Here is a 27,345-nt window from a genome sequence, read left to right on the forward strand (position 1 = left end):
GTCAATGATCGATAACTGAACATTTCTTAACCAACTATTCAACAATAATAGCAACATTAATCTCGAACCAATAACTCAACTGTTACAACGTAATCTAATTACCTTTCTCGCGCTGATTAAATAAATGAAATAGTCCAACTACTTTTAGATATAATATAGTCACTAAGAAAATTAATCGACTTCCGCTACGCAAAGCGTCAACTCTCACAAAAAGACAGCCACGCACAATTACTAGAATAATCAACATCCCCGAAGTTCGCAAGGAAAATTCATTTCAATCTCCAGAGTTCAAAATCGAACACTTTCGATGTGAGAATGAAAGGTCCGCTTCGAAGAAACTGTAACGAAACCACCGCGGATCAGAGGAGGAACAATTCGCGGAGGTCGGGAATGGCCGAGACGATCAATCGGGGAACAAGAGCGCGGCGCGAGAAAAGCGGAAACGAAAATGCGAGCCGGCGTAACAGCCGCGGGTCTGCTTAGCATAAAAATGGCCAATTATCCGGCTAACAAGCCGGCCGGGGCGACGAAAACCCCGGGAAATACTGGCGGGGGTTTTCGGGGGCTGGTCCTAACTCCGTTAGCGCCTCGCCTCCCTGAAGAAGATTAGTTAGCGTAAATGCCGTCGGTTGTAGCATTTTTATTCCTGATTACCGTTTCTCGTCCTGCTAATCTCGTTACCTTGACATTTGAAAACTTCACTGCGCCGTCTCACCGGCGCGGCGCAGCTTCTCCCCGTAAAAGATGAAGGAGGAAGCGTCAGTCTTCGCGTTCGAAGGATACACGACAATGCCGGCATGATTTCCGTTGGACTGAATGCCATCCTAATTCTTCCGGGAATAATCGCGAGGTGCAAGTTTGTTTGCTCCAGCGTTCATCCGCGTTCCTGGCCTCTCCTGCCGTCACTCCTGAAGACTCTCGGAACTCTTTCCACTCGGAGCACGCGAACCAAGTCGCTTTTCACGTTAGGTGAAGGGAAAGTGGATGGAGAACGGTGGAATGGAGAATTTAAATGATTCTTGTGTCGAGGAAATAGTAATTGACAGTAGCATTATTGAACAGGATAATTGGTGCGTTCAAATCTTTTAGGAACCGTAAGAGTGTACTTATTGAGATACCAATTTGTTCAGTCTGGGCAAATCAGTTCCTTCAGTAGTTTATCAGTTGTCAATATAAGTTAATAGTAACAGTATCAGTAACTAATCAGAGACGGTACATTCCAAAGGATAATGATTCATAGTTAGACATTCGGCCATTCTAAAGCCAGGCATTATCACGAAATTTCATTTTAGAAACAGTAGAATATCTCTCAAAGATTCATCGACCAATAAGCATCGAAATCCAGTCCATCGCTTCCAATCCAAAAAACCGAACTCAAATGTTCCCTTCGAACGCTACCATTCATTTCGCGCCGACAAACAATAAACTGAACCTCGTATCGCGCAACAAATCAGTCGCTTCCGCTCGGAACTATCGTTAAAGGGTTAACCAACCCTCAAAACTATAAACCAGAAACACATGTCTGGAGAAAAGAGGGTGGTGGCGGGGCGACGGTAGGCGGAGGAGGAAGGAGGGGCAGCGTCGGTTAAACCAGGCCGAGGCAGCCGAAAGCTGGAGGCGGATGTCGCGCCGGGGCAAAGTTAAATTAAATCACGGGCGAAGGCAGCTAATATTGTAGTTTATCTGGCGGGACATTAGCGGGGTGAAATATGCGCCTCCTTCGCCCGAACTTAAAATCAAGATCCACCGAAGTTCAGAGCCTCGCTCGCGCTCGAGCTTTCGAGGGCGGTGCGAACGGGGAGGGAGATGGTTGACGCGGCCGCGCTCGCGCGATACCCTCGCGAGCTCGCGTCCTTCCTGCTAAGTCGCGCATGAAAATACTAATTATTATACCGATTATTAATACGAAAAGTTCCGTGCCGGTGTGCCCGTGCTGTTAAGCTTCGCCTGGCGCGGAACGGGGGCTGCGAGTTTCTTGAGAGACGCAGGCATCCGGATTACGCTTACACTCGGCTAAACGAGGAAAAGTGCCGACCCCCCCCCCTCCCCTCCCGGCCACCCACACACCCCTTCGAACTTTACTGCGCCCGGGATCTCCCGGTACACGTATCCGTGATAAAGTGAAAATTAGAATAAGACAGGTTGCTCGGTGAGAGGATTTGAATCGCAACGCCGCACAGTGGGCTGGCCATTCGCTCGATCGGATCGGCCGAAAGTCGATTTTAACAATTTTACCTAAACCGACGAGTTGTTGCTGTTTGAGATAATTGAATATGCGAGGAAGAATGTCCTACGAATTTTGTTATCTCGGAGCACTCGGAGAGTGTTGGGCTCTATCCTGAAAGTTAGGCATTTTTCATATGTTTTGGAAATGTTGGACCAATTTGTCTTCTGTATCGAAGTTTTCAGGTAAGTCTACACTCTACCTTTAATAGTTCATTACGTTTTTACCGTGTATCTTTATGTAAATATCGACATTTTAACGTAACTGATACATCATCGATATCTTTTCTTTGGAACTCTGAGAATATATCGGTTGAAGTTTCCATTGATTTATAATTCAGTCTGGGTATTACCGAATTAATTGATTCAGTAATGTCGATGCTTGTGAAGGAAATTTAGAGAATTTAGAAAATTTACGACAATTGTGAAGGAAGAATGCAGAAATCGCTTTGGCACATCTGGTAGTTCTAATGTTAAACGTGGAACTCTCTCTGCATCGTGTGGATTTTATGGTGACACAAGGAAAGGAAGAAATTGCAATGTTTTATTATATGTTGTTCGCTTTGCGAACGAGGATTGTTTGAAGTATTCGAAGTCTTCAGCAGTAGTAGCTAAAGTCTTATTTATCTATAGGCATCAATGAAAATGACAATTCTTAATTACACGTTCACTAAAAAAATATATCTATCTATGGCGATTACAAAACTGTCGAGTATCAAGGATCGTCGAGAAACTTTTCCCAAATGTCTTATCAATTAATAATTGAGTTCACGCTAAAGTAGCCTTCTGATTCTTCACCATGTCCTCCATGAAATTGTCATTCTTCGCGAACCTGGCGTAACTGTAAATTAAAGAACATGAAATAAAATATTACTAAAACACAGAACTATGTGAATAATAGTCAAAACACTCACATTCTTTTGTATTTTTCTTTCTCAGCGTTGGACAACGAGGGGTGAGTAGACGCAACCGAGTCGACGAGATGCCTCTGAGAAACCTTGATGTCCTCAGCCTCGATTTTTCCATCCTGCGATCGAATTGAGAAGACACAGAAGACATTAATCGTCACTTTAAGCGGGAAACACCCCGGCGAGTCGAGCCATCCTATAGGTATTATCGCTTATCAGCGTAGGGACGCGTTCCTCTCCAAATGCGACGCGCTCAGGAAGCTCGCTCGCTAATTAGACGCACAGTTTGGATATTCGTGTTCTTCCGGTAGGTAAGTGCCGACGCAACTTCGTTTTCTCAGTAGGAAGTTAATTAATAGTCCCCGAACCTCGGCTCGCCCGCCAGACGCGCTGCGCAATCGGTCGTTGTACGCGTCAGACCGATCAACAAAGCGTCTGAACTTGATCGATGAAATATATTCCCCCGCAAACTGATTCCTCGAATTAACACTTCCACTCTCGTGCAAAATTGTTCGAAATTTTACTACGTTCGCAGAGAGATTTCAGGAAACACAGGTGAAACTTTTATTTAACTCCATCGTTTACTCGAAGAGAAAAGAGCTTTGTTATATGTACGATTTCCGAAAGAAAATTATTTAAGTTTGATAAGTTTCGAGGTACAAACAAGTGAAATATTCGAACTAACGAGCTGCAATGTTCAGTCTTTTAATATTCAACCTTTCAATACTCAGCTTTTCAGCATTTAATCTTTCGACATTCAATTTTTCAATATTAAACCTTTCAACATTCAACCTTTCAATGTTCAACCTTTCAATATTCAACTTTAAATACTTAACTATTCAATACTCAACCTTTCAACGTTCAACCTCCCTCCATTCAAACTTCCAACAGTCAATCTTTCAATACTTCACTTTTCAATGCTCAACCTTTCAACCCTTTGCGCTCGAAAGGTGACTCTCAGTCACCACTTGATTCGATACAGCAAAACTATGAAGTTGAATATTTGGTATTTTAAATTAAACTTTGCACTGCAATGTGAAATATTTACATAAAATAGCTTTGTCGCTTAATTCATCTGTGAATTATCGTTAAATTAGTTTCAAACAATGTCGTCTTTATCACATCAGAAAATGTTCAAATATTTCTACTGAAAAACTTCCTAGTGCAAGGGGTTAACACTGAACCTTTCAACATTCAACTTTTAAATACTTAACTATTCAATACTCAACCTTTCAACATTCAACCATTCAATGTTCGATCAGGTCCAGAAAGGACCGCGTTGCTCCTCGAACAAGACTACGATCCAGCAACAGTGTCAGCCGCCTTTCGATTTTGCAGGACCGCTGCAGGCCTCCAACCGTGTATCATTATAACGCATAAGATAATAACCCCCTCGACGTTCAGCGAGGCGTAGGCCGGGATGAAGTGGAGCGAGATGGGGGATGGAGCCGGTGCTCTCGGCAGCGTGCGCTAATAAACCTGGTCTACGTTTCCTCAGTTATATCGCGCCACCTACCCGCCTACCTAGCCCGCCGCTCTATACACACACACAGACACACAACATCTGGAGGGGGAGGGGACAGGGGAACGGGTGTACACCTAACGATATTATCATCATTACGCACTATCTTACTTCGGAAGCTCCCTACAAATGATTCTCGGCCGGAGTCGCGCTAAAATGCTTTTCATTATTGCGCCCGGGAGAGATACGACGGGGCGGCCAACAAAACGAAACGATCGTTAGCGACCGGGCCGAGAGAGGTTTTCTAGCTGTATTCACCGGCTGATTCCGTTCCCTTCCTTTTTTTCTTTCGTCGCGGTGTATCTCGATCTACGCCGGAATTCGCGTGTACACGAAAACGCGTTCGGATCCCCTCGCCATTGTCGCGACGGTGAACTGGAGCAACCGGCAGTATCCCCGTCGCGTTGCGGTCTTCGGAGTTTATTCTTCGCTGGGCAAACGCGCGCGATTAGTTCGATGAATTTTTCGGACGCGTATCTTTATCATTTTTGTCTTCAACCCCTTGTGTTCTATGATTCCTTTCGCAACAGTGCTCGATGAAACTACTTTGTCATTAGTAATATAGTAGAAGAAGAAACGAGTTTGATGAGTATTCGGTGTCTATGTTCACTCTGAAGGTTAACGATTGTTAATAGAAAAGCGACGTTTCATTTATATGACAAATAAATAAATAACGTTTAGATTCCTCGGATTCGGTTGAAAATTTTCGTCACGGGTTTGAGTCGATATTATAGAAGGAATTAATTAGAACCACCGAGCGAATTGGAATGAGCTATTCAAAAATTTCTATTCTAAAATAATAGCGAGACGTGCACTCACAGGAGCATCAGCGAAAGATGCAGCGACATCCTCGAAAGCTGATAATCTGGCTTGAGTGACCACCGCGTTTAGATCCGCACCCGTGAAGCCGGAAGTCATCGCCGACAGTTCCTTCAAATCCAGCTCGGTTGTGTTTACCTTCTGCTTTTTGCACAATGCGGCTAAGATCTCCCCTCTGTCGACCTGAATCGAGTGTAAACGTCGGAAGATCAAGTCGCTAGGTTTTCGTTCGGTGGACTGCGAATCTTTATTATTGAAATATTTAATTGAAACTTTTGAGAATATAATTAGAACAGAATCACGGTAGGGAAGAGTTTCTTCCTATAAATGTCGTAAAAATCATTCAACTTTCCCATTAGTGCACGAGGATTCGCAGTCTATTTGCAACAGCATTTCGATTGATTTGTAAGCATATCATTGGGATAATTGAAGAAAGGAAACGTGTTGAATATATTGTTCAGAATGTACCTCGTCTGGTAAAGGACAATACAAAGACTTGTCGAGACGGCCAGGCCTCAATAAAGCTGGATCTAATAAGTCTGGCCTCGACGACGCTGCCACGACAGCCACACCTTCTCTGTCCTCCACTCCATCCATTTGCGTTAACAATTGATTGACGACTCTGTCCGTGACGCCGGTGCTGTCGTGGCCTCGTCTGTAATTCATTCCAAATAAGTACGAAACGCGTGGTGGCAACTATGTACAATAGGACCTCCTATGACACGATTAATAAATCGCCGGAGAATAACTATGAAAGTGAGATTTTTTAACACTAAAACTACCAGATGTGTCAAAATAACCTATTTCTGATTTCTTCCTATTGCAATTATTGAAAGATAATAGACGTTTCTCTCAGAGATTATTAAGGAGATTGATTTAACAATACGCAAATTGAATTTTAAATCAATTGAATCTTGATGGATGCACCCCTGGAGTTTCTATAGAGAAACTTCAAAAAGTCAATTTAACTATTCGATAGTTTTAGCGTTAATGCCAGTTAGACCAGTATCCGAAGGAGGAATTTCACGCGGAATTCGTAAACGTGAAACCCTGTAACGCGGAATATTTTAATCGCGTTATAGCAGATTCTACTGTACGCTCTAACGGTGAAACTCACCTAGGGGCGAGACTGTCGAACTCGTCGAAGAATAGAACACACGGTTTCGCTCGGAGAGCTCTGAACATCGCAAAGAAATTGTTAAAAACGTTTAATCAACTGCCTCTGATCTGAAGCATTAAATTGAATGTACCTTTCGAACACGTTTCTGACGGACTCCTCGCTCACGCCGATGTATTTAGACAACAACTCTGGCCCCTAAAAATGCAACTCGTACACAAATAGGTATTCATAGAATCTACGTGGGAATGGACGCAAACTTTACAAACAGCACGACAATAAATATAAAAAACCGAAATAAGAAATAGTACAAGCAATTGCAACGACAAAAGAGATGTTAAATAAAAGCATTTAGTGCCACGTGTTACTAAATAAACTGTAGCTAATAGTGTTCCCTAAGAACTGATGCCAAATCATTAACAATTATAGTATTAATAATATTCTAATACCATTAATAATATTTCAATAATTAACAGTTAATATGACATATCAATTCCTTGTTCTATGATATCATGTCAGATTCGTAATGAAAATTCTAAACTGAATTCGATAAATGCAAGTGACATTTACTGGAATAAGTATCAAACTTTCTCCATTGTTTAATGAATTATCGACCCAATGATAAAGTGGTTTCATTAAGCACGATTTTGAAAGAAATCATAGGACAACGTGTTAAAGGTCGATTGTTTGCTGTGCCTACAGCGGAGTCCGAATGTAATTTGTAGTTGTAAAGTAAGTATATACCTTGACGCTGATTAGATTCACGCCGCACTCATTGGCGATCGCTTTGGCGAGCATCGTTTTCCCGGTGCCGGGCATCCCGTACAACAGCACGCCATTTTGTAGCTTGATCGGGGCGTTCTTAAATATCTCTGGGTACTTCAACGGCCACTGTAGAATCTCTACGAGGGACCTCTTCACTTCCGCCAGCCCGCCGATATCCGACCAAACGTGGCCCTCGCCTTTGTACAATTGTATGCCTTGCAAAGACATCGGCGTACAATTCTTCAGGGCAATCGACACGTCCTCTTCCGTGATAACGACGGGCGGCTTCGTCGCTCCTTTTATCCCCGGCGAATCAACAATGATACGATTGTCAACGGACGCTCTCACTCGCCACGCACGGCCGCTTATCGCCGCGATAAAATTTCAATCGGCTACCGCGAGCTTCGGAATTCTACGTCTACAATCGAAACTTTGCGAGACGTTCTTAACACTAAAACTACCAGACAGGTCGGAATCACTCATTCCTGACGTCCTCTTTTTGCAATTATTAAAAAGACAACAGGTGATTCTCTGGGGAACCATTAAAGAAATTGATTTAGCAATGAGCAAACTGGATCGTAAACGAATTGAAGCCTCGATAGACGCACTTTTAGAGTTTCTATAGAGAAATTACAAGAACTCAATTTAGTTACTTGGTGGTTTTAGTGTTGAATGAATCTTTTCACGCTTTGCACTCGAGAGAACCGTTTAACCCTTCGCGAACGAGAGTTTCTTAAACTTCTGAGAACTCGTCTGGAAAACAGCTGAATTATGTATCGAAGTCTTAAACACAGGGAAAACAGATCTCTCGCTATTTGATCGGTTAAATTATTCATTTGCAGCTTTCGAATGTAGATATCAAAGCTCGGCCTCGTCATTATGGCATTCGACCGCAAAGGGTTAACATTTGTGATTACATATTGAGAAATTGGGGCAGAATCTGATGTATCGACAGCCTTTGATTGCAATGACCTTTTAATACGTTGTCATGGACATAGAATTCAGTAGCGAATGTTTTTCACGATTATCTGGGAAGATAAAGCTTTCCGTGGACACATTAAGAAATCATTGAAATCAAAGGAGATTGATATGTGAAAAACTAGCCTAAAATTTTGTCATTAGGTATATTTTCTTGCGCATGGCTTGCGTTGTATCGCTATGCACCTTTCAAATACCTACACTATAATGTTCAATCATAACAATTAAAAGCTGCTTGTGTTTCTGTTTATATTTTAGTGCTGACTTATAATTTGCCAGTTTGTCCAAGAGACCGACTACAGCACTCAAGGGTTAAACGTGCAGACTAAAGAGAAGAGTTTCGAGTTGACAAATTTCGAACGCGATAGTGAGCGAATCGCTAACGATTAGCAATCACGAGTAAGGGAGGCAATTAGAAATTTCGTTACCGTGACGTTTCCAAGCAGCGAACACCGCTTTCTCCGCAAGATCAACCAGATCCTGGGCCATCCATCCCTCGGTCTTGTTTCCATAGTAATCCCAATTCACGTCTCCGGGCGCGTACGACTTGTCGCCGAGTATTAATTGCAAAATATCGATTCTATCCACCTGATTAGTGAAACACAGGTTACAATGGTGAACAGGAGCCGTATAATAATGTAGACGCCTTGAAATTCCGCTGATCTCTCTAACAAGAGTTCACCTGAACGGTGCATCTAACGCGTTACCCTCTGTTAACCAGTTAACTATGGGATTCCGTTCGAAAAATCTCTTATGGGGTGTGTAATAATATTAACGACGAGTATACGCGTTGAATGTAGAACGCAGTAGTAAGCCGGATCAACGGTACTCGTAAATCTCTGGCTCGATTAACACTAAACGTACCGCGAACCGGTCGACCGACCGGTTACAAAATTTTATTAACACTAAACTTATCGAGCAATTAGAGTGACTAATTTCAATTTTTTGAGATTCGAAGGATCTCCTAGTCTTGTATCTCTACAAATACATACATTTAGTTAACACGTTGACTGCCACGGTAGACACCGACGATCGGAGCTTCCAAATTGCTTGAAAATTACAAGAAAATTGACATTGAATCGAAATATTTAGTAACACAAGAAACTGGATAATAGCGTAATATGAGTACTGTAACATCAAACCATTAATTATTATTTCTAATACTATTTTCTCTATTATAAAGGAATGAATCTTAGTGTAACAAAACGCTCGAAATTTTCGTGACAATCAACGTGTTAAAAATCTCTCGCAAGAACGTCATCATAATTTAAATACTTTGCAAAATGAAAATTCCGAAGTGGATCAGTTTCATCCGTCCGATGATTTTAGTGTTAAAAATCCTGCGTTTCCTTTCGTTCGTTGAACTTCATATTAATTTCCATATTGCCCGATCAATCAGTCATTCAATATTTTTCTTCCCCTTCGTTTCTATTTTTGCTAAAGAAAATTTGTCATCTGAACTTGTTCACCTTTGTATTTCGTAACCAGTTATTTACTTGAAGTGGGATTATTTGCAGTTCATCAAATACGGTTCTTGTTTTTACAAAACAAAGTTTTCAACCAAATTAATTGAATGAGTTTAATTGAAGATAATGAAAGAGGTTGTAGTTATAGTTCTTTTTAGGCGGTTGCCTAAGTGTTAATATCCACGCCTTGGATGAAGAATAAACTTCGTTCACGTTTCAGCGTGATAGGCATAATACAAACGGCGATGCGAATTTTGTGAAACGGAACTGTAGTTGACCGTATCAGATTGTAAACGGTAAACTATTAACACTGCGAACTGAGAGAAAGAAAAACGTACAAGTATTGTGTGCATATGAATGTAAATGTCTACAACACTCGTTCCGACGTTGATTCCTGCGTGTCCAGTGACTGTGTCTTTCACAAAGAAGGTAAAAAGTGGGTCATTAGCAGCGATTTCCAAAAATGAGTGGAACAAGAGAAGAATTGTCATTGTTCGATAATACTGTGTCAATAGGCTGGAGCCAAGAGTACAGAAGTTTTTCGCTTTTGTGTTCTAGAGAGGCCCGCTTTATTGTGGGGGAAGTGGGCCCACGCGCAAGGGAACATGATCGAGCGGCGGTCGACCCTCTTAATCGGATGGAAGATCATTTACCCTTCTTTGATCCTCTTTATGCAGGTAAATCAACTATTTTTACCGATTCTATGACTGTTTTACGCGGGTCTTAATACCAGGATGATTTTGCTAGAAATAAGTACCGGTGCTTGTCGATTTGTCTAAAAGATATACGGTCATGAGGATTAAGGATGTAATTATGATAACTCCGTATGAGACGGCTCTGTGGATTAGGTAAAAAATATCCCGATCATTTACGTCGTCATATTATATATTGTTCTTACCGGTGTATTGAACCTTGCACAAAAGCCTATTTAATTATTCTTCTTATGTGTATTTACTGTCATAAAATGTATTTGCTTTTCGTCGGGTATTACTGACATTTCTGATGTTCAAGTTCTTTTAAAAACAAATGGGCCATCTGTCTCCGACTTATCCCACGTTGGAGCTACTGTAAATGATGCGAGCGACGATGACAATGATAAAATCGAAATTGTCGTTGCATTTATCATGTAATTGAGCAATAAAACAAGCATTGAGAAACAAACGTGTGCTGTTGTTTCTTTGATATCATTGCCGCGGTTATTCGGGATTGAATAAAATTCTAATATTATTGATATTAATGTTTTTCTTATAGTTATTATAAAATTTCTTTAGTAAATAATAAATAGAAAAATTCTCGCTACAGATAACATAAGGGAACAGAAATAATGTAGGTTAAAATAACCAGTTTCTTAAAAAGAACTGATACGTGATAAATATTATTGATACCTGACGAACAATAAAATATATTTATGAAAATAAATGTACCTGTATAAGAAAAATAGTTACATATGTGTTTGACGAGTATACACGTCATCGTAAAGTTTGACATGATACTAATTCTTTCAACGATGAATTCTTCATTTTTTCACATAAACATGTAATTCTTCTTTGTTTCGCTTTGATCTTTCGTTAACATATACTCTACGTGCATTCGTCCTGCGTTCGACGAGTATACACTCCGTTTTTCGATTTTATTGCGCAGAACCAGAGGTTTCTCCAACTAAATTCCACAGTTAACTGGTTAAGAAGTTAGAGGAAGTGCTTTAGCTAAAACTTGCTTGTTCTTATACAATGATAAAATTTTTTACGGTTTAAATAGTTACCAATTTAGATTTAGGAAATATTCAAATAATACTATGCCTCGTTGCCTTCGAAAGATAGAAGTCTTTATTAGGATTGGCAGAAGTTTCCTGAAAGTCCTGCCTCGAAGCACATATGTCAAAATAAAATACTAAAGCGACATGGAAAAGAATGACGTGTTTATTTGAAAGAATAAATAAGTAATTATTGAAGAAATTAGTATTATTTTGGATTTCCAGGTGACGAGTAATACTCGTCAAACACAGTCAACTGGTTAAGGAGTGATTCACCTGTCGCTAGTACTCAACGCGTCCTTATCGATTTTTCTGTTAGCGATGTTCACCTTTTACTAACATTTATTCGCTTAATGAAATTTCCTGGATATCATTGGAAAGAGTATAGTATCTTTTCATTTACAAAAATTCCCAAAAATCCCGGCGGAAATTAATTATTAGATTCGAAATGTTTCAAACGTACTTTTGTTATTGATCATTTGCTATTGCTAACCCTTTGCACAGTAGAAGTTTTCCACTGGAAATACTCACCATTTTCTGAAGCCGATTTGACGAGAAATCGCACGTAAATTGAGGAATAAAACTATTACATTTCAATATTTCACATATTGATGCGTTATAGGAAATTTCATAGTAAATATGAAACTTTACAATTGTACTGTGTCAAATTAATTGACGACGCCTCTGGAGTGAAAAGGGTTAAAAAGTACGGTAACGCTAATTTAAATATTAAATATTCTAAAATTTTGCCGAGAATGTCGCTGAAATATGAGGAATGTAAAGTGCAGTTGACACGGATTTATAATTTCATTAGAAGCGGAAACGCAATTTAACGCAGACTACGGATGATTTATTAGAATAATTAATATTTGAATACCTTTTCAAGATTCGGTATCGACAGAACTGTCCTGAAGAAATGAGATCCTTTTGCTGGTCTTAACCTCTGACCGATCCTGTTGACCCCGGCGCACGTCGCGACGATTGACACGTGATACGACTCCTGGTACTGCGACACCGTGTTAATCAACATATCCGAGATCCTGGTGATAAATTTTTATTATCACCTAAACGATTTATCTTTATTTTATTCCTTAAATTGTTCATCTTCATTTTATTCTTTAAATTATTCATCGTCATTTTATTCTTTAAATGATTCACATGCATTGCCGCCCATTTTTATATCGCCATGTGTAATTTCACTTTTTCATTTTCGCGCAGAATATGAGAAATGCGATGAAAAGCACGGAAACGGGGAAATACCTGGCAGCGTTAATGGCGTCCGGAGTGTTTTCTTCATCGTTTGCGGATGCGTTCGTGATGGATTCTAGATCGTCGAAGAATAACACGGATGGCTGATAGTAGGCACACTCGCCCAAAATAGTTGTTATAATCTTTTGGAGCATTTCAACCTTTTTCCCTATAAAAAAAGGTGGAAGATAAAAGATACGTTAGTAACTCCAATGAAAACGATACTATAAATTGAGTCGCTCATTAGCTAGATCGGTCAGTCAAGTACTTTGACGATAACATTTTAAAATATTGAAAAAACGAATTTGATCGATTCGGAAAATGAGCGGCTCAATTAACAGTTAGAGAAACAGCTGCGAACGAAGACTTACCTTTCAAGGATCTACAATCGATCATCTGTGTGTGTACAAAATACGGCGGGTTCTCCAAATATTCGCATAGCATTTTGCAAACGGTCGTCTTGCCCGAACCGACATCACCGGAAATCAAAATGTTCTCCCGGTCGTAATCGAAATCTAATTGCGCACGCAGACCGAGACTAAAATCGAGCGCTAGCTGACATTCCGTCAGAACGTGTTTCAAATGCCTGTAACACAATAGTTTTCCGCCAGAATAAACGCAATTCGGAGTGCCATTTCTGTATATAGCCTACGGGAGTAATCGTGATCTTGTGCTTAGACAGCAATGCAATCATTAAAAATGTTTTCATTAAAAAGTTACGATATAACATAACATAAAGCGAACACCGCCCAGGATACATCCAATTCAATTAACACCGGGCTTAGAGATATTTATTATAAGGTTTATTTCATTGTTCCTAGAAAAATTGATCTTCGTTCATTTACATCTTGGACATTAGAGGTTGAAAAATCCACGATTAGGACACATATTCCTATAATGGCGTTAATCAAAATCGTTGAAACATTTACAAAATTCAATATGTATGAAATTGGCACCCACCGTCATCTAATGCGAAGAAAAACAAATGATTACCTGGTAGAAGCCTGGCTTAGTGGACAATCCTCTCTATCCAGCGTTTCCGAAATTCGCAGGTGGCTTCTCTCAGCCATCGATCTCGGATGTATCCGCAGCTTTTTAATAACAGTCTCGTCGATCAGGGCGAAAGCGCAATTCTCCGGCGAAATTTTCACGATGCATCGTTCACCGGTGTCGAGGACAACCACGGCGCAAGAATTGAGCAGCAATTTTTGCCGGGTCGAATGAGTCTTCACGTAATTATCAAACTTCTCGACTGACACCGAGTCCTTCCAGGAAAACAATTCTAAGGAGGATGGATCCTCCGGGAGCTGAAGAGGTACCACCTGGCATAAACTCACTTTGGCTCCCACTTTTAAGCCTAAAGTGAACCTCACACTATTCGATACGTATAAACTGTTGTGAAGCAGGTCAGAGTTGAAGTAGTCCGCGTCCCAAACAGGAGATCCCATCAGCGAATCCTCAAGAACGAATAGTTTAACGGTCAGTTCCTGGACTAGTTCGGGCACAGTGGACTCATCTTTAGTGAGGAAGCTGGTGCTGGTTACGTTTACATGTTGCTTTTTTTCAGACAACTTCCTCACGCGACAAATGGCGAACGCACCCTCAAACTTCGGTGCCCGTCTTCGCGGCACGAACACGTGGTAAGGGCAATGCGCGACCTCGTCGAACGAGCTCTTCTCGCTCGCCATTCTTTCTGGCATCGGATGGACGCGGTATATACCCGGCCTTTTCCTGCTACGGAAGCTCTGCAGTAGCTCGTAGCTTCTAACTGCCTCGTCCTGTCGTGGCTTCAAATCGCTGGATCTGATCGCAAGCGGGACGAGTCTTCTGAATTGGTGGAACACGCTCTGTTCGGACGAAACCTCGGACTTTTTGTTCGCCGGTACATCCGCCACGTGTATCTCTGTTAATTGCTCCAGTTTACCGTACCTGACGTTTGGATCTAGGGAGTCTATTGCATCAGGAAAGATCGAAGTTGAACGTTAAGCACGAATATTTCGAGCATAAAGCACGAGCAATTAAGACTCTGCGATGTTCAAAGTTTAAATGTCAGACTTGCCTACGATGAATGTCACCGAAGAAAACTTCGACACCCATGCAACGATCGACTGACCCTTGCCTACAACCCGGATCTGACTGAGCAACAGCGACTGCACTTTTTCCATTTGTAATTCCTACAAAACGATTCAGAGTTCAGTCTTGAACTTTTGTATCCAGAGGATAGTGTAAAAACTCTGCCTATTCTACCAAGATCTCTCTGTCGTCCATGGTGCGAGGTGTAACATGAACTGTCGTTAAGTGTGGCACATCTTTTAGGGAAGAGATGAACACTTCATCCCCTTCGTTGATGCCCAAACATCGCGCGAAACTTGCGCCAAGGCATAGTATCTCGGTTGGGCTTGCACTCGCGTTGCAGGACGCGTAGTACGTTTTACCTTTGTGTTCTATTTCAATAGCATTTTCCTGCATTTCGAAATAATCGCACAACTATTCGAGCATGTTGATACTTTCAATGATGTAATCGTTTTAACACGTTCGCTACCAGCGCACATTTCGGCGAGAGTCTCCTCAATTATAATACTCTCTTCAATCGAATAAATCTTCTAAACAAACTATTAGAAAAATGAAACTGAAACGAGCCATTGAGTTTCTAAATGTAATGTCGTAGTTTATAATTTCTAATAACAATATCCATAGGATTCATTTCATTTTCATTATGTAAAATATAAAATTACGGCCGTGTTACAAACGTGTTAATCGATTCAAGTTAATTGCATTGAAGTTCTATATAAGATAAAAAAATATATATATACTTTTTATATAAGATAAAAAATATAAATATATATATTTTTTTAAGTAATATATATATATAACAATTTATTAAGAAATTACAGATACATATTACCGCGAGTTGATAAAGTAGGTTAGCCGATAAAAATGCAAGATAAATGTTTGTTTCATCGACTGAGCTATGATAACTGACCACAGATTAAAACGATGCCTGTCGGAAGAATTTTGATTTTATCGACTGAAGTACAAAAATAAATAACGACATCTATCAGGAAATTATCGACGTTTTTAAAATCAGCTGTAACCTGTTTGTATTCTGATCAACATCAGATTTTCTATCTACTATTGTGTCTGTAATATATGCCATACATATATGCATATGTATTTACACGATCTGTGTATGCGGTAGGCGTAAAACATATATATACGTACGTATACTTGTACTGAATTTCGTGAGACGTACAACACCAACCTTCGTTTCCAATTTTCGTAGCCAGGTGTCTGGCAAATAGGCGAAACAGTTGTTCACTTTTATATATTTAACTACCAATCGTTCACTTTGCATTCTCGCTTGTTCATAGAAAAGTCACGAACGAATGAAACAAAAACTCGGAGTGCAGTACACGGCGACGCACACGTTGAAGTGAATATACGGTAACCGTTGGGTACGTGACAAACCCTTACAATATGTGGACGAGAATCATATTTTGTTAGGTTAACAAAACACCGACAAATAGAAACGGTTGCCGCGATATAATTCTCGTTGTTGCGCAGTTACTTTTATGAATTTCCGACTCTCGTTTATGAACATGCAGCTCTTTTGCTTTTGGATGAACGACTAAATACGGGGCAAAGGTTAATTGTTTATTGGAAAATATTAAGCATCCGCCATTCACCTTAATCAACTTCTGAATAGCACGTAGCTGTGGCTTAACGGTTCTAGTAACGAGCCAAAAGGCAAAAAACCATTTATTTGTAAACTCGATGTTAATAAGTACGTTAAACTTGGAATTCGAATTAACCTGATGTTTTATAAATACTCGAATGTTTTGAATATTTCAATAACTTGAATATGGAAATCTGTAGTGGGCATTTTATTCCACGAATATGCAAATGATTTGACTATTTTATTATTTAAGTAAAATAATATGCAGTTAATAGTTCTAGGTTAAATGGATTAGTAATTCCATAGAATCGATACGTTAAAATTGAATAATAAAGTTCGTATACATTATATAAGTTACGATTAAACGTGATTCAGATTTTTGATTTTTCTATTTAAACATCATTTATTAAAATTATAATAAAATATTGGAGAAACAATGTATTTTCAATAAACGAAGTATAGTTAATTGAATATCTGATCAATAGGTGGCGTTCGAAAGTTTTCGAGGTCTGTGATTGGTCCGGACGAATCGTATAGAGACCAATCAGGGGAGGTGCTAATGGTAACTGTGATATTTTGAACAGCATCGACTTCAGTTGCTCTGGTGAAACGAGTGGAGATTGTGATAACGTACTGGTGATACAAGAATTTGATAAATGAAAACTACTAAGTTTTAGAGCGCAATAAATAAGAATCAACGATATCAGGTAAATTGGAATCATTCGTTAATCACGCTAAGTGTAAATTTCGCGTAAATAATTTATTCGTGAACGAAATAAATCTGTGAATGTTTTGTTTTCATGGTTGCTTGACTTCATGGAAGCCGTGGAAAATGTCTGCTTTTTCCGTATTTTATTGTTTCTTCCATTTTCGATGTTACGTTTCGGGATTTTATAAATGATTTTTATTTGTAAGAAAATTTCGGTTTTGTGCTTCTCAATAATGTGTCCTTGACTTACGCTCCCGCGTTTTTTCCTCCGTGAATGAACCGCGCCATAAATTTATTCAACGGGTAGAACTTATGTTCAAAGAAAGTGGAAAAATTCTTCCAATTTATCACATAAAGTGATATCAATCGTATTATTATTCACTCAGCCATTGATCAGAATGTGATAAAATTTAACTGGCGAAGGAGAAAAGCCAACGAATTTAACTAAATATTATTTCGAAAGTCTCGTGTTCCTTCTAACTGATTAGCCACGTATACGCATCATACCAGACAATGCAACTCGTGTGTTCTCTTATAAATTAATACATATTCAATCGTGAAATGTATTTTAAATATTAGTGTTTTAACATTCAATTATAATGTTGGAGAAACTTAAAAATAAAAATTATTATATATTTCGAAAATGTTTAACCATAATTTTTGCTTATTGTTTACAAAGATTCGTAACGTATAATTTTTTAGTATAAAATCAGCTATTAACGGTGAAATGTTAGTTGAATTTATACAAGTTTATTAATAATTAGGAAATTTGCCTTATTATGCGTTCTTTTCAATTTTGCATTTGATAAACAGCAGAATTCCAGAGTTGTAACAGTAGTATTTTATATGCATTAACATAAAGTAATAAAATTGTAAAATAGTTAAGACAATAAGTAAACAATAGTTAAGACATGTGTATGGCTAATCTTTAGTTTTACTTCTACAGGAGAAACCCATAATATTTTAATTTTAATCATTCATAAGAATGGCACCATCAAAAGTATTAAATGTTCAAAATAAACAAAGTAATGCTAATATACCTACAAGAAAAGGAATAACAACCAGGAGTCAAAATTCTGTATTAAATAATGTTTTAATCAAACCACCAGTTCTTGGGAAAGATCCCCGTATTAAAAGAAAAGCAGAAGCATCTCCTCCAAAAGAGAAAACAACAAAAAGATCTGCTTTAGGAAACATTACTAATGTATGTTCTTATAATATTTTCCATTTCATTAAAATTATTTTTCCATTAATTTTTATACTTTTTTAATAGGCCATTGGAAAGACATTAGGAACAAACCAGAACCAACTAGAACCAAAGAAAACTATAAAAAAATCAACTGTTCCAGCAAAACCTTACACTCAGACAAGTTCAGTTAGAACGCTTGAAAAAGTAGTCCCTAAACCTGAGGTAATACCTCCAAAACCAAAACCAGCACTGCGTATAAAACCAGGAAAGAAAGATGATGAAAAAGTTGAAATACCTAGTAAAATTGTTAGTGTTAGACGTAGTTTAGACTTAGAAAAATCAGAAGATAACTCATTATATGTAAGTGCATTAGAAGATGTAGGAGATGATAGTGAAAGGAAATTACGTAGAAGCAATATTATTCAGGTGAGTAATTTATAATGTTACATTTTATTTTAAACATGCATATGTAATTCTTAAATGCATAAACAATGGTTTCCGCAGGCTGAAGAATCAAAAACAACAGAAAAAGAAAAGGCAACTGAAAAAAATGATTCTCCAGTACCTCAAAAATCTGAACATAAATCAATAGCTGCTCGTTTAGATGCTCCTCCTACAGAACCATTACCTGAAGGAGTTCAATGGAATTTTGACGCAGAAAACTGGTCAGATCCGTTTCAAGTTTCCCACTATGCTATGGATATCTTTGAGTATTTAAAAAGCAGAGAACGTTTATTTCCTATTGGAGATTATATGGAGAGACAAGTGTGCCTTTCACGATGGATGAGAGCCTTATTAGTCGATTGGATGGTAGAAGTTCAAGAATCTTTCGAACTAAATCATGAAACTCTGTATTTGGCTGTGAAGCTAGTTGATCTGTACCTGACGAAAGTAACAGTTGGGAAAGAGACATTACAGCTGTTGGGTGCTGCAAGTCTCTTCATAGCAAGTAAATATGATGTAAGTATCAAAAATTTTATTTAAGTATTATTAGATCTTTTTATTTACCGTTTGATTATTTTAGGAGAGAATACCTCCAATGGTTGAAGACTTCTTATATATATGTGATGGTGCTTATACGCAAAGAGAATTAATTAGGATGGAAATGAGTGTGTTAAAAGTAGTAGATTTTGATCTTGGTATCCCTCTTTCTTACAGATTTCTTAGGCGATATGCTAGGGTATGTTATCTTCATAATTTTAATACTCATGTTTTATACGGTTTCTTTTGTAATATGCCGAATTATAATTGTAATATTTCCATAGTGTGCAAAAGTTTCAATGCCAACGCTAACTTTAGCTCGATTCATTTTGGAGTACTCATTGATGGACTATTCAACAGTAACACTTAGCGACAGTAAAATGGCCGCCGCCGCTCTTCTTCTTGCTTTACAAATGAAAGACCTAGGCGGATGGACTACAACCTTAGAATATTATAGTACTTATAAAGTTGATGACATAAGAGATATTGTAAACCTCTTGAATGAAGTATTACACAGGAAACATAAAGAAGCTCTGACAACAGTACGCAACAAGTACAGTCATAAGTAAGTTTAAAAACTATTAAATATTTTTATTTAATAAAATATCTAATAACACTATTTTTAGAACATTGTTTTATGGTTTTTTCTCTTATATTTTAGGATATTTTTCGAAGTAGCAAAGCTGCCATTAAAAGATGTTTTAGATATATAAGTAGCTTAAGTATCAAATATGGTTGACAATGATATACAGGATTGCCTAATTAGTATTAGGTGTCCTGTAATGAAATTACAAATAATTAAGATGGTCGCCAGGCGTGAACGTGTAAATCACAGTGACCTTCGTTCGTTTAAAAATGAAATCTACATAAGAATAATTTTAAATTATCGATTGGCCTACAAACCATATTAAATCAAATGACTGTGAAGCTCAATATGAACTTTATACAATATCCAAAAGGGCAGATGAGTTACACAATTTTGTTTTCTTTTTTTCCTATTTTTCTTTTTTTTTTATTTTTTTCTAGTTATTTATACAACCTTCGTAATCTCTATATTTTACTCTACAATCTCAGTATTTTTAAGTTATTTTAATTTTTTGTTGAGAAATTTATTTTTACGCCACGCTTTTATACTCTGCATTCTGATAAAAGAATTGGTACTTCCAAAGCATTTTTTTTGCATGAAAAAAATTTAGATTAATCTTTTATTCTTTTTTTTCTCTCCTTGTTATACATGTAAGTACTATAAAACAATTACATTGCCTTAGATTGAATTGGTACGTGTATACACAATACGAATGAATCTTACGAAAATTATGCGGCATTCTTATTTTTGAAAGGAGCCGTGAGGAGAAGGTGTGGCGTATTGTTATGCATTGTTGTTGCACTTTAATAGACTGATGAAGATACTGTATGCTCCTAAGGTAGTTACATAAGTTACCGTCACATAACGATATATTTTTATCATTGTGACTGGAATAAAATTAACGGTATGAGAAAAAAGGAAGGAAAGATGGAGGAGAAGGAGAGAGAGAGAATTTCTTTTGCTATTTAAATATAAAAAATTGAAAAACTCGATAACTTAATATCTAAGAATTGCATGAAATTAGTATGCAAATATCTAACTTGCAGGGGAAAGTTCTTCGCGTTACTTTCCATTTTACTTATTGCCATGAGATTCTATTTATTGCCATGAATCAAATTCATTACATGTAATACTCAAAATTTAATGAAAAAAATCCATTTTTTCACACCTGAATCATGCCATAGTTACTAATACATAATCATACCAATTATTAAACATGATGTACATTTTTACAAAAATGCCACCTGTGATATGAATGTATTCAAATCTTTGGTACTATCAAACACGTCAAAATTCTTACATGTACTTGTATCCTACTGAGTTAGTTACGTTAAAACATTTAGAACTGCTATTAAAAAAAATTAGATATATATATGTATGTATATCCCATCGAGAGTATAGTTGTACATATTTATCACTATTATTGATGTGTACATATTTTCAAAAACTATTAGGTCAAATTTAAAACGATTTCTTTATAGTGAAAGCCATAAACTAAGAATATTATACAGCTCTAAGACTTATTGAAATTAGGTGGTGTATATACAGTGTAATAATATATTTTTTTACTGTCAGTGAATGTATTAATATCTACTATTTTATAAGACGTGTGTATGTGAATCATTGTAAACAGAATGTAATTTAATAAATTCAAATGATTTTATAATTCGCTGTTTTTTTAAATCAATAATTCCATTTTTTTTCACGAACATTTTATTATAAATTTCGTTGATATTAACAATTTCTATAAATAAACAATACATACTTTTAATTATACGCAGAAACAGGCATCGCATTCGTGACTACTCCATTCTTTAAAAATATAAACGCAATATTCCTCTGACTTTATTCATTTAAAACATTATTTACATTTAAAGATGATTATTAAATTAAAATTTATATTCAAACAGATAAAGATTAAATGCAAAAACATAGATAACAAATTGTTTTACTTTTCAATATTCAAATAAATTATACTGTTTACAGTTAAAATTTTATAAATAAACAATAATTCATGTTTTATCTTCCTTTTCCCACAATAACACATTACGTAATATTAAACGAATAAATACGTAACAATGACAAAAATGTATTAAAATACTTAAGTGATAAAGTTATAATTTCATTTAAATATCACATTTGTTCAGTCTTTGCTACATTTGAAGTTCGTATAACTGCAATAAATAAGGTTTTACTTACAGGAATACTGTATCTTAAAAATTTTAAACGATTTCAACATTACAGATTCAAAAGCTCTATAAATACGAATATATCGAATTTTCAATAAAATGAAGAGATTATACAATTTTTACTAATAAATCTAAGATAAATACAATAAATAGAATCTTAAATATGTCTAGTTTTAGAAAATATAGCCTTTTGGAATCAATAATTTATGTTCAATTTCCTATTTAGAGAATCAATTCAATTTCTACAAATAAACGCACAATATAAGACGATATTACCGTGTGTCAAAATTTCTCATCCCTGGATATTCGTCTGATGTGCAAACGTACGCATCGCGGGCAGTCTGTTTTGTTAAATTTCTGCTTGCATTCGGTATGAAAACAGGCACCACACATTTCGCACCTACTGACTTTCGACAATTCCCATGGAAATATAATATCTTTAGAGTAACATGATTCGCATACAAATCCCCTAGCTTGACATAACTAGAATAGAAATTTGCTTGTCATAAAAATACGATTCACATCGTCAATATAAACAAGTGTTTTACCTCGCATCCTATAATATGCATGTTGCAAACTTGAACTAATTCTTGTAATCTTATAGGCAGAATTCCGTATTTAACATGCATTAGATCCTGAATGGAATACACGTGAGGATCACTTATTATGTAATTTGGTTCTTTTTTCAACATTTCTTGAACACTATAAAGGAGAATATAAATTTTTAAACATTGTTTGAACATCGACAACAAGTAATCCGAATTCATACCTTGTTGCGAAGCGACATGTGAATAGAAAGTCTTTAAAAAAAAATAATTGTGTACGTAGTAATCTCGTTCTATCTAATTGCTTTATACGTCTGTAAAGTGATTGATTTAAATCATTCACTTGGAACAAGGGGTCTAAGGTCATCTGATCTAATAGTCTGTACGAAAAATTTGATACAGGATATCTAAAAGAACACATTATGAACAATTACAAGGGTATCATAGAATTATACTGATCATATACATCATACGAACAAAAAGTTATCGTACCTATTAAAATCCCATTTAGATAAAATTTTCCCTGGTATTAATGCCACTTGATTGGTATGACAACCAGTACAGAAATATCTACCTAAATATTCGCAGTAACGAAATTTATTTACATATTTCACTGCTACTTTCATTCCACACCCTGCACATCTGTAATTCTGTTTGGCTATAAGTGTGCGCCGCCTAAACGAAGGAATTCCTTCATATTCGATTATGTACTTTAATATAATGCCAACATTGTTACTTAAATTTATAAACTTACACTGGTGGAGGATGAGGCGTGAAAATAATTTGTGGTCTAGGAGGAGCCCATTCCGTGGTTCCACGCAACGGTATCGTTTGTGAACTTTCTGTTTCATCCGGACTAACGGGCCAACTTTTAGGTAACGGTAATAATCTTTGCGGTGCATCTTTTTCAGAGACTAACCATTGTAATTCGCTTGCCCTTGGCAGTTGTTTTTCACTAAACCTACTAATAAGCGATAAAGCTACACCTTCAGCCGACATACTGCTTTCAGTCAGGGTCGATTCCGTTCCATGCGAAGGAGACGACTGATACAAATCTGCATCAGAATACAAAGATGCCATGGAAATTGAAATTCCAGCATTTTTAAGTTTCAATGCATTTCGTTCATCATTCATTTCTATATCCTCTACATCGTCTGTAGAGATATTCTCAGATGGAGTATCCGATGAAGTCGACAAAGGGCTAACACTTTGATCAGTAGTAGTTGTATCCGTTTTTCCGTCACTCAATAGATCTCGATTCCACGTTCTTCTTTTGCTTCGCTCCTCTTGTCGTTGACGACGACGTAATCGTATTCTTTGTTTTAAACTGTTTATTTCCTCATCGCTTTCTTCGATTGCTTCTTCCATAAAACACCATTGTCTGTTGCATTTTACCTGTTCAATGGCAGCTATCATGGCTTCGGAAACACTGAAGTGTGCATTTTCTCTATCCAATTCGGCGTTGGCTCTAGAAAATTGTGCAGATGCTAGAAAGCTTGTCAAACTTTGACCTTCTACCGGACGTGGAAAATATCCTATCGCCATTGGTTGAACACTACTTCCACCATCTTCCATGAAACTCTTCTTTGGTGTTCTAATATCCTTCTGACCTTCGATTTCTAAACTCCATGGGCCACTAAATTCGGGTGCCGATCCGGGTAAAAAAGAATTTTTTCTTCTTGATTTTTGAGCTATATTAACTTTCGCAGAATCTGTTGTATGTTTGTTCTCATCAGTTTCGTTCGATGATGAGGATGGAATACGATATTCTTTTACTGTATTTATTAATGAATCATCGTTATTTATTGAATCGGATCCCTCAATGGACTTTTTAATTGTTTGCGTTTGTTTCATCTTATTTCTACTTTTTGCTTTTCTTAAAGGTGTTCTAGGTCTTACAGATAATTTATTATCGATAACAATAGAGGTAGACTGCTTTAATTCAGCATAATTCACATTAATTAGTTTTGATAATTCAACTTTAGAGGTTTGAGATTCATTACTTTTATGGGAGATAGTATCTGCAACAGTTAATGAAGAGGGAGAATTCGTACTTGAAATTGTATAGCTTTTAGTTAGCGCAGAGAGACTATTCCAAGTTTTTAAAGGTATATCATTAACTTCTTTGACATCTGCCTTGTGATAATTTTCTTCAGGCTTAATATTATCTTGTTGAATCGTTGCATTTTCTGATATTCTCAGTGATTCTAACTGACAGTTTTCAATGTGTATGTTTCTGTCTCTTGCCACACTGAAATTTGTTGTAGAAAAATTAATTGGATACGAAGAGGAACGTCGATGCCTCTTTGGACTTGTTTTGGGAGAAATCCAAGAAGGTAGGAACTAAAAATAGTTATATGTAAATAAAAAATCTAAATATTGTTATAGACTATATATAATGTCATTTAAGTAACTTACCAAAAATGGGTCAATTTCTGTCAATAAAACCGGTTGATTTCGTTCAACTGCTCTTAAACATAAGAGCGTGGCTTCAGCCAAATTTTCTTGACATAAAAATGCCCATGGTTCGAAACAAGAAAGTAAATGTTCTTTATCAGATAAAAGCCAGGAAAGCTTATGTGATAACGAATGACTCTCCAAGCTATATTATAATAATTTTCAAATTATGTTGTATAATTTATATATTAAATCATATTATGAAATACAAGCTTTCTTACATCTTAATACATTCATTCATTGTCATGTATACCTTTTATATAGCCATAACATATCTTTTTGGGATGTTATTCTTGCTGGTAAATTTGAAAGGTAATCCTCAACTTCAGATAGAACAGGTGACACAGCTAACGAAGGTTGTAACCAATTTAATCCTTGAATAAAAATCCAACAATCTGGTTCTCCCTTATAAAAAATTTCAATTATTTTTGGCTTTGTTCAATGTCAACATTGTGCAGTAATATTTCTCATTGTTGTTGTTGTTGTTGATGTTTTACCAATTATCAAAGTATGGCGACACTAATTTCAGTTATGAAAAAAAAAGTATACAAAATATCTTGAATAAAAACGAAAAAATAAAATAACGCTACTGATAATGTAATTCAATACTTACAATGTACATAGTGATATAAAACTTTTTCAGATCGCAAAAGGAAATGAAAAAATATTATTAATTACAACCGATATAAACAATTCTAAGCATGTAACAATATATCAAAGTAAACAAATCAGAATATTATCTTACATTTCGATTAAATATTCGACAGCCATGTTTAAATATCCGCTCCATTACATGGTGAAGTCGATTTAAACCACCGTAAACATTCCACACGTTTAAAACACCATCGACTAATAATCCTTCGACGGTAGTCCGTAAACTTTGTAAAAGTTGCCGTTGCTCTTCAATGTGGGCGTTTTCGCACATAGTGATGGTTAGAGAATATCTGTGATTCAGACCTGTACTTCAACAATTTACTTATACTTTGAATGATATCTTTCTAGAGAAATCGGCCTTCGTTTGCAGCTCGCAAGAAAATTATCTAACGGTACCAAAAAACCATCGTTTTCTGCTATTGTATATATCCATTGATTCCCATCCCCTGTTACCTCATCGAAGTGTTCCGTTTTAAAATTACATGATAATAAACAAGTTTACTTCAAACACGTACGCTGTCATTTGATGCACGTGGAACCACGCAACATCATTTTCTCAGATAATCTTAGTAATGAATCATATGTTATTAGAGAAATGTTTAAGAGCGTGTATTGCATGAACGTTGGATAACACGAATGCAACTGACTGATGTTAGGTTAGAAATTAATGTATACACGCAAATAAGTAATTGAACAGTAAAATCCAAGTTGCTAGAAGCATCTGTAGCTACAGCATCAACTGTAAGGAGGCGCGTCTATCGCGTTCAATTTGAAATTTAGTCACTGCCCAGATAGAGTAATTTTGTCATTATCACGTTGATCAACTGCAATGATCTCATTTGCAACATTAAATTAGATGACATCTACTGCCAGCGCGATAACCCCTTCGTTCCACTCTAGGATGCTCGTGGAAAAATGGGTTAAGCTATGTGCGAAACAAAATTTGTGCGTTCATCGCCGACACGCAGAATAACCCACGTGTTTACAAAAATCAAATGAATCAAATTCTTCATTTATACATTCTTGATCGAAATTTCATTTCCAATAATATCCGACTTAACCGTGGTGTGCTCGAGGCGTGATGCATTTTAATATATTTTTTTGAAATTGGTAGAATGTATTTTCAACTTGATGACAATTCAAATCTCCTAGGGGCTTTATGAAAAAGTCGATAGAAGGCACATAATTAGATCGATACAAAGATAAAAAAAAAGACAGGACAAACATTCGATTTTGAACTGTAAATTCTTTATTTTCCAGCAGATACAATACAGCTCGCCTCTCCTCATCTGGAACCCGCTCTGTCGGCTATCATCAGTTTCGGCACGTCTTTGTTATTGGTCCAGCGAGACAAAGAAAGCAAACGGATAATAGCAAGAACGTGCCGAAACTAAAACGCCGTACAATCGGGCCGAACGCGACGAGTGAACGTCACCCCCTGCCCTTGTGCACATTTAACCGACAAGCCGACGACACTGTGAGAGGCAAATTGTAGGTATATATGCGAGTAAGGAGGACAGAGATAGTTGATTTGGTTACGCCACCTAACGGAGACAATCT

General features: G+C 37.0%; 3 protein-coding genes across 10 annotated transcripts; 1 reads left to right on the forward strand and 2 right to left on the reverse strand.

Moving 5' to 3' along the window:
• Positions 1-2,838: 2,838 nt before the first annotated feature.
• Pex1 (peroxisomal biogenesis factor 1) lies at positions 2,839-16,210 on the reverse strand. 2 transcript variants are annotated; one of them, XM_031994128.2, is made up of 15 exons: positions 16,062-16,210; positions 15,047-15,262; positions 14,859-14,973; positions 13,793-14,750; positions 13,171-13,385; positions 12,812-12,968; positions 12,429-12,591; positions 8,761-8,920; positions 7,334-7,650; positions 6,723-6,787; positions 6,590-6,649; positions 5,941-6,127; positions 5,473-5,655; positions 3,138-3,250; positions 2,839-3,064 (listed from the first exon to the last, which is right to left on the reverse strand). In XM_031994128.2, the coding sequence occupies exons 1-15, from the start codon at positions 16,152-16,154 to the stop codon at positions 2,992-2,994; spliced, it is 3,075 nt and encodes a 1,024-aa protein (XP_031849988.1). In that variant the 5' UTR covers positions 16,155-16,210; the 3' UTR covers positions 2,839-2,991. The 2 variants fall into 2 exon arrangements, with proteins under 2 accessions (XP_031849988.1, XP_076222599.1); XM_076366484.1 differs by lacking the exon at positions 15,047-15,262 and having other exon boundaries at positions 16,022-16,142.
• On the forward strand, positions 15,894-21,595 carry CycB3 (cyclin B3). Of its 4 annotated transcripts, XM_031994132.2 has the most exons (9): positions 15,894-16,017; positions 16,171-16,254; positions 16,961-17,182; positions 18,131-18,388; positions 18,458-18,799; positions 18,878-19,333; positions 19,398-19,553; positions 19,639-19,919; positions 20,016-21,595. In XM_031994132.2, the coding sequence occupies exons 4-9, from the start codon at positions 18,170-18,172 to the stop codon at positions 20,065-20,067; spliced, it is 1,506 nt and encodes a 501-aa protein (XP_031849992.2). In that variant the 5' UTR covers positions 15,894-16,017; positions 16,171-16,254; positions 16,961-17,182; positions 18,131-18,169; the 3' UTR covers positions 20,068-21,595. The 4 variants fall into 4 exon arrangements, with proteins under 4 accessions (XP_031849992.2, XP_031849994.2, XP_031849989.2 ...); XM_031994134.2 differs by lacking the exon at positions 16,171-16,254; XM_031994129.2 differs by lacking the exon at positions 15,894-16,017 and having other exon boundaries at positions 16,105-16,254.
• A 43-nt stretch (positions 21,596-21,638) lies between these two features.
• Positions 21,639-26,658, reverse strand: Rubicon (run domain Beclin-1-interacting and cysteine-rich domain-containing protein rubicon). Of its 4 annotated transcripts, XM_031994044.2 has the most exons (10): positions 25,877-26,658; positions 25,745-25,765; positions 25,385-25,536; positions 25,093-25,276; positions 23,429-25,017; positions 23,167-23,349; positions 22,899-23,081; positions 22,678-22,831; positions 22,406-22,612; positions 21,639-22,114 (listed from the first exon to the last, which is right to left on the reverse strand). In XM_031994044.2, the coding sequence occupies exons 1-9, from the start codon at positions 26,054-26,056 to the stop codon at positions 22,412-22,414; spliced, it is 2,847 nt and encodes a 948-aa protein (XP_031849904.2). In that variant the 5' UTR covers positions 26,057-26,658; the 3' UTR covers positions 21,639-22,114; positions 22,406-22,411. The 4 variants fall into 4 exon arrangements, with proteins under 4 accessions (XP_031849904.2, XP_031849903.2, XP_031849906.2 ...); XM_031994043.2 differs by lacking the exon at positions 21,639-22,114 and having other exon boundaries at positions 22,121-22,612; XM_031994046.2 differs by lacking the exons at positions 21,639-22,114; positions 25,745-25,765 and having other exon boundaries at positions 22,121-22,612.
• Positions 26,659-27,345: the final 687 nt, after the last annotated feature.

The sequence above is a fragment of the Nomia melanderi genome, chromosome 4 (genome assembly GCF_051020985.1).
Source record: "Nomia melanderi isolate GNS246 chromosome 4, iyNomMela1, whole genome shotgun sequence".
NCBI classification, from domain to species: Eukaryota; Metazoa; Arthropoda; class Insecta; order Hymenoptera; family Halictidae; genus Nomia; species Nomia melanderi.

What these genes read in the sequence shown, in the direction of transcription:
- Pex1 (XM_031994128.2), bottom strand. Translation starts at nt 16,154, where the DNA reads ATGCAAAGTGAACGATTGGTAGTTAAATATATAAAAGTGAACAACTGT. An exon ending in TGGACGACAGAGAGATCTTG is followed by an intron (nt 14,974 to 15,046) that starts GTAGAATAGGCA and finishes ATCGTTTTGTAG; the next exon opens with GAATTACAAATGGAAAAAGT. An exon ending in TTCGGTGACATTCATCGTAG is followed by an intron (nt 14,751 to 14,858) that starts GCAAGTCTGACA and finishes CTGATGCAATAG; the next exon opens with ACTCCCTAGATCCAAACGTC.
- CycB3 (XM_031994132.2), top strand. Translation starts at nt 18,170, where the DNA reads ATGGCACCATCAAAAGTATTAAATGTTCAAAATAAACAAAGTAATGCT. An exon ending in GTAGAAGCAATATTATTCAG is followed by an intron (nt 18,800 to 18,877) that starts GTGAGTAATTTA and finishes TGGTTTCCGCAG; the next exon opens with GCTGAAGAATCAAAAACAAC. An exon ending in CGCAACAAGTACAGTCATAA is followed by an intron (nt 19,920 to 20,015) that starts GTAAGTTTAAAA and finishes CTTATATTTTAG; the next exon opens with GATATTTTTCGAAGTAGCAA.
- Rubicon (XM_031994044.2), bottom strand. Translation starts at nt 26,056, where the DNA reads ATGTGCGAAAACGCCCACATTGAAGAGCAACGGCAACTTTTACAAAGT. An exon ending in TCTAAATGGGATTTTAATAG is followed by an intron (nt 23,082 to 23,166) that starts GTACGATAACTT and finishes GTGTTCTTTTAG; the next exon opens with ATATCCTGTATCAAATTTTT. An exon ending in ACATGTCGCTTCGCAACAAG is followed by an intron (nt 22,832 to 22,898) that starts GTATGAATTCGG and finishes TCTCCTTTATAG; the next exon opens with TGTTCAAGAAATGTTGAAAA.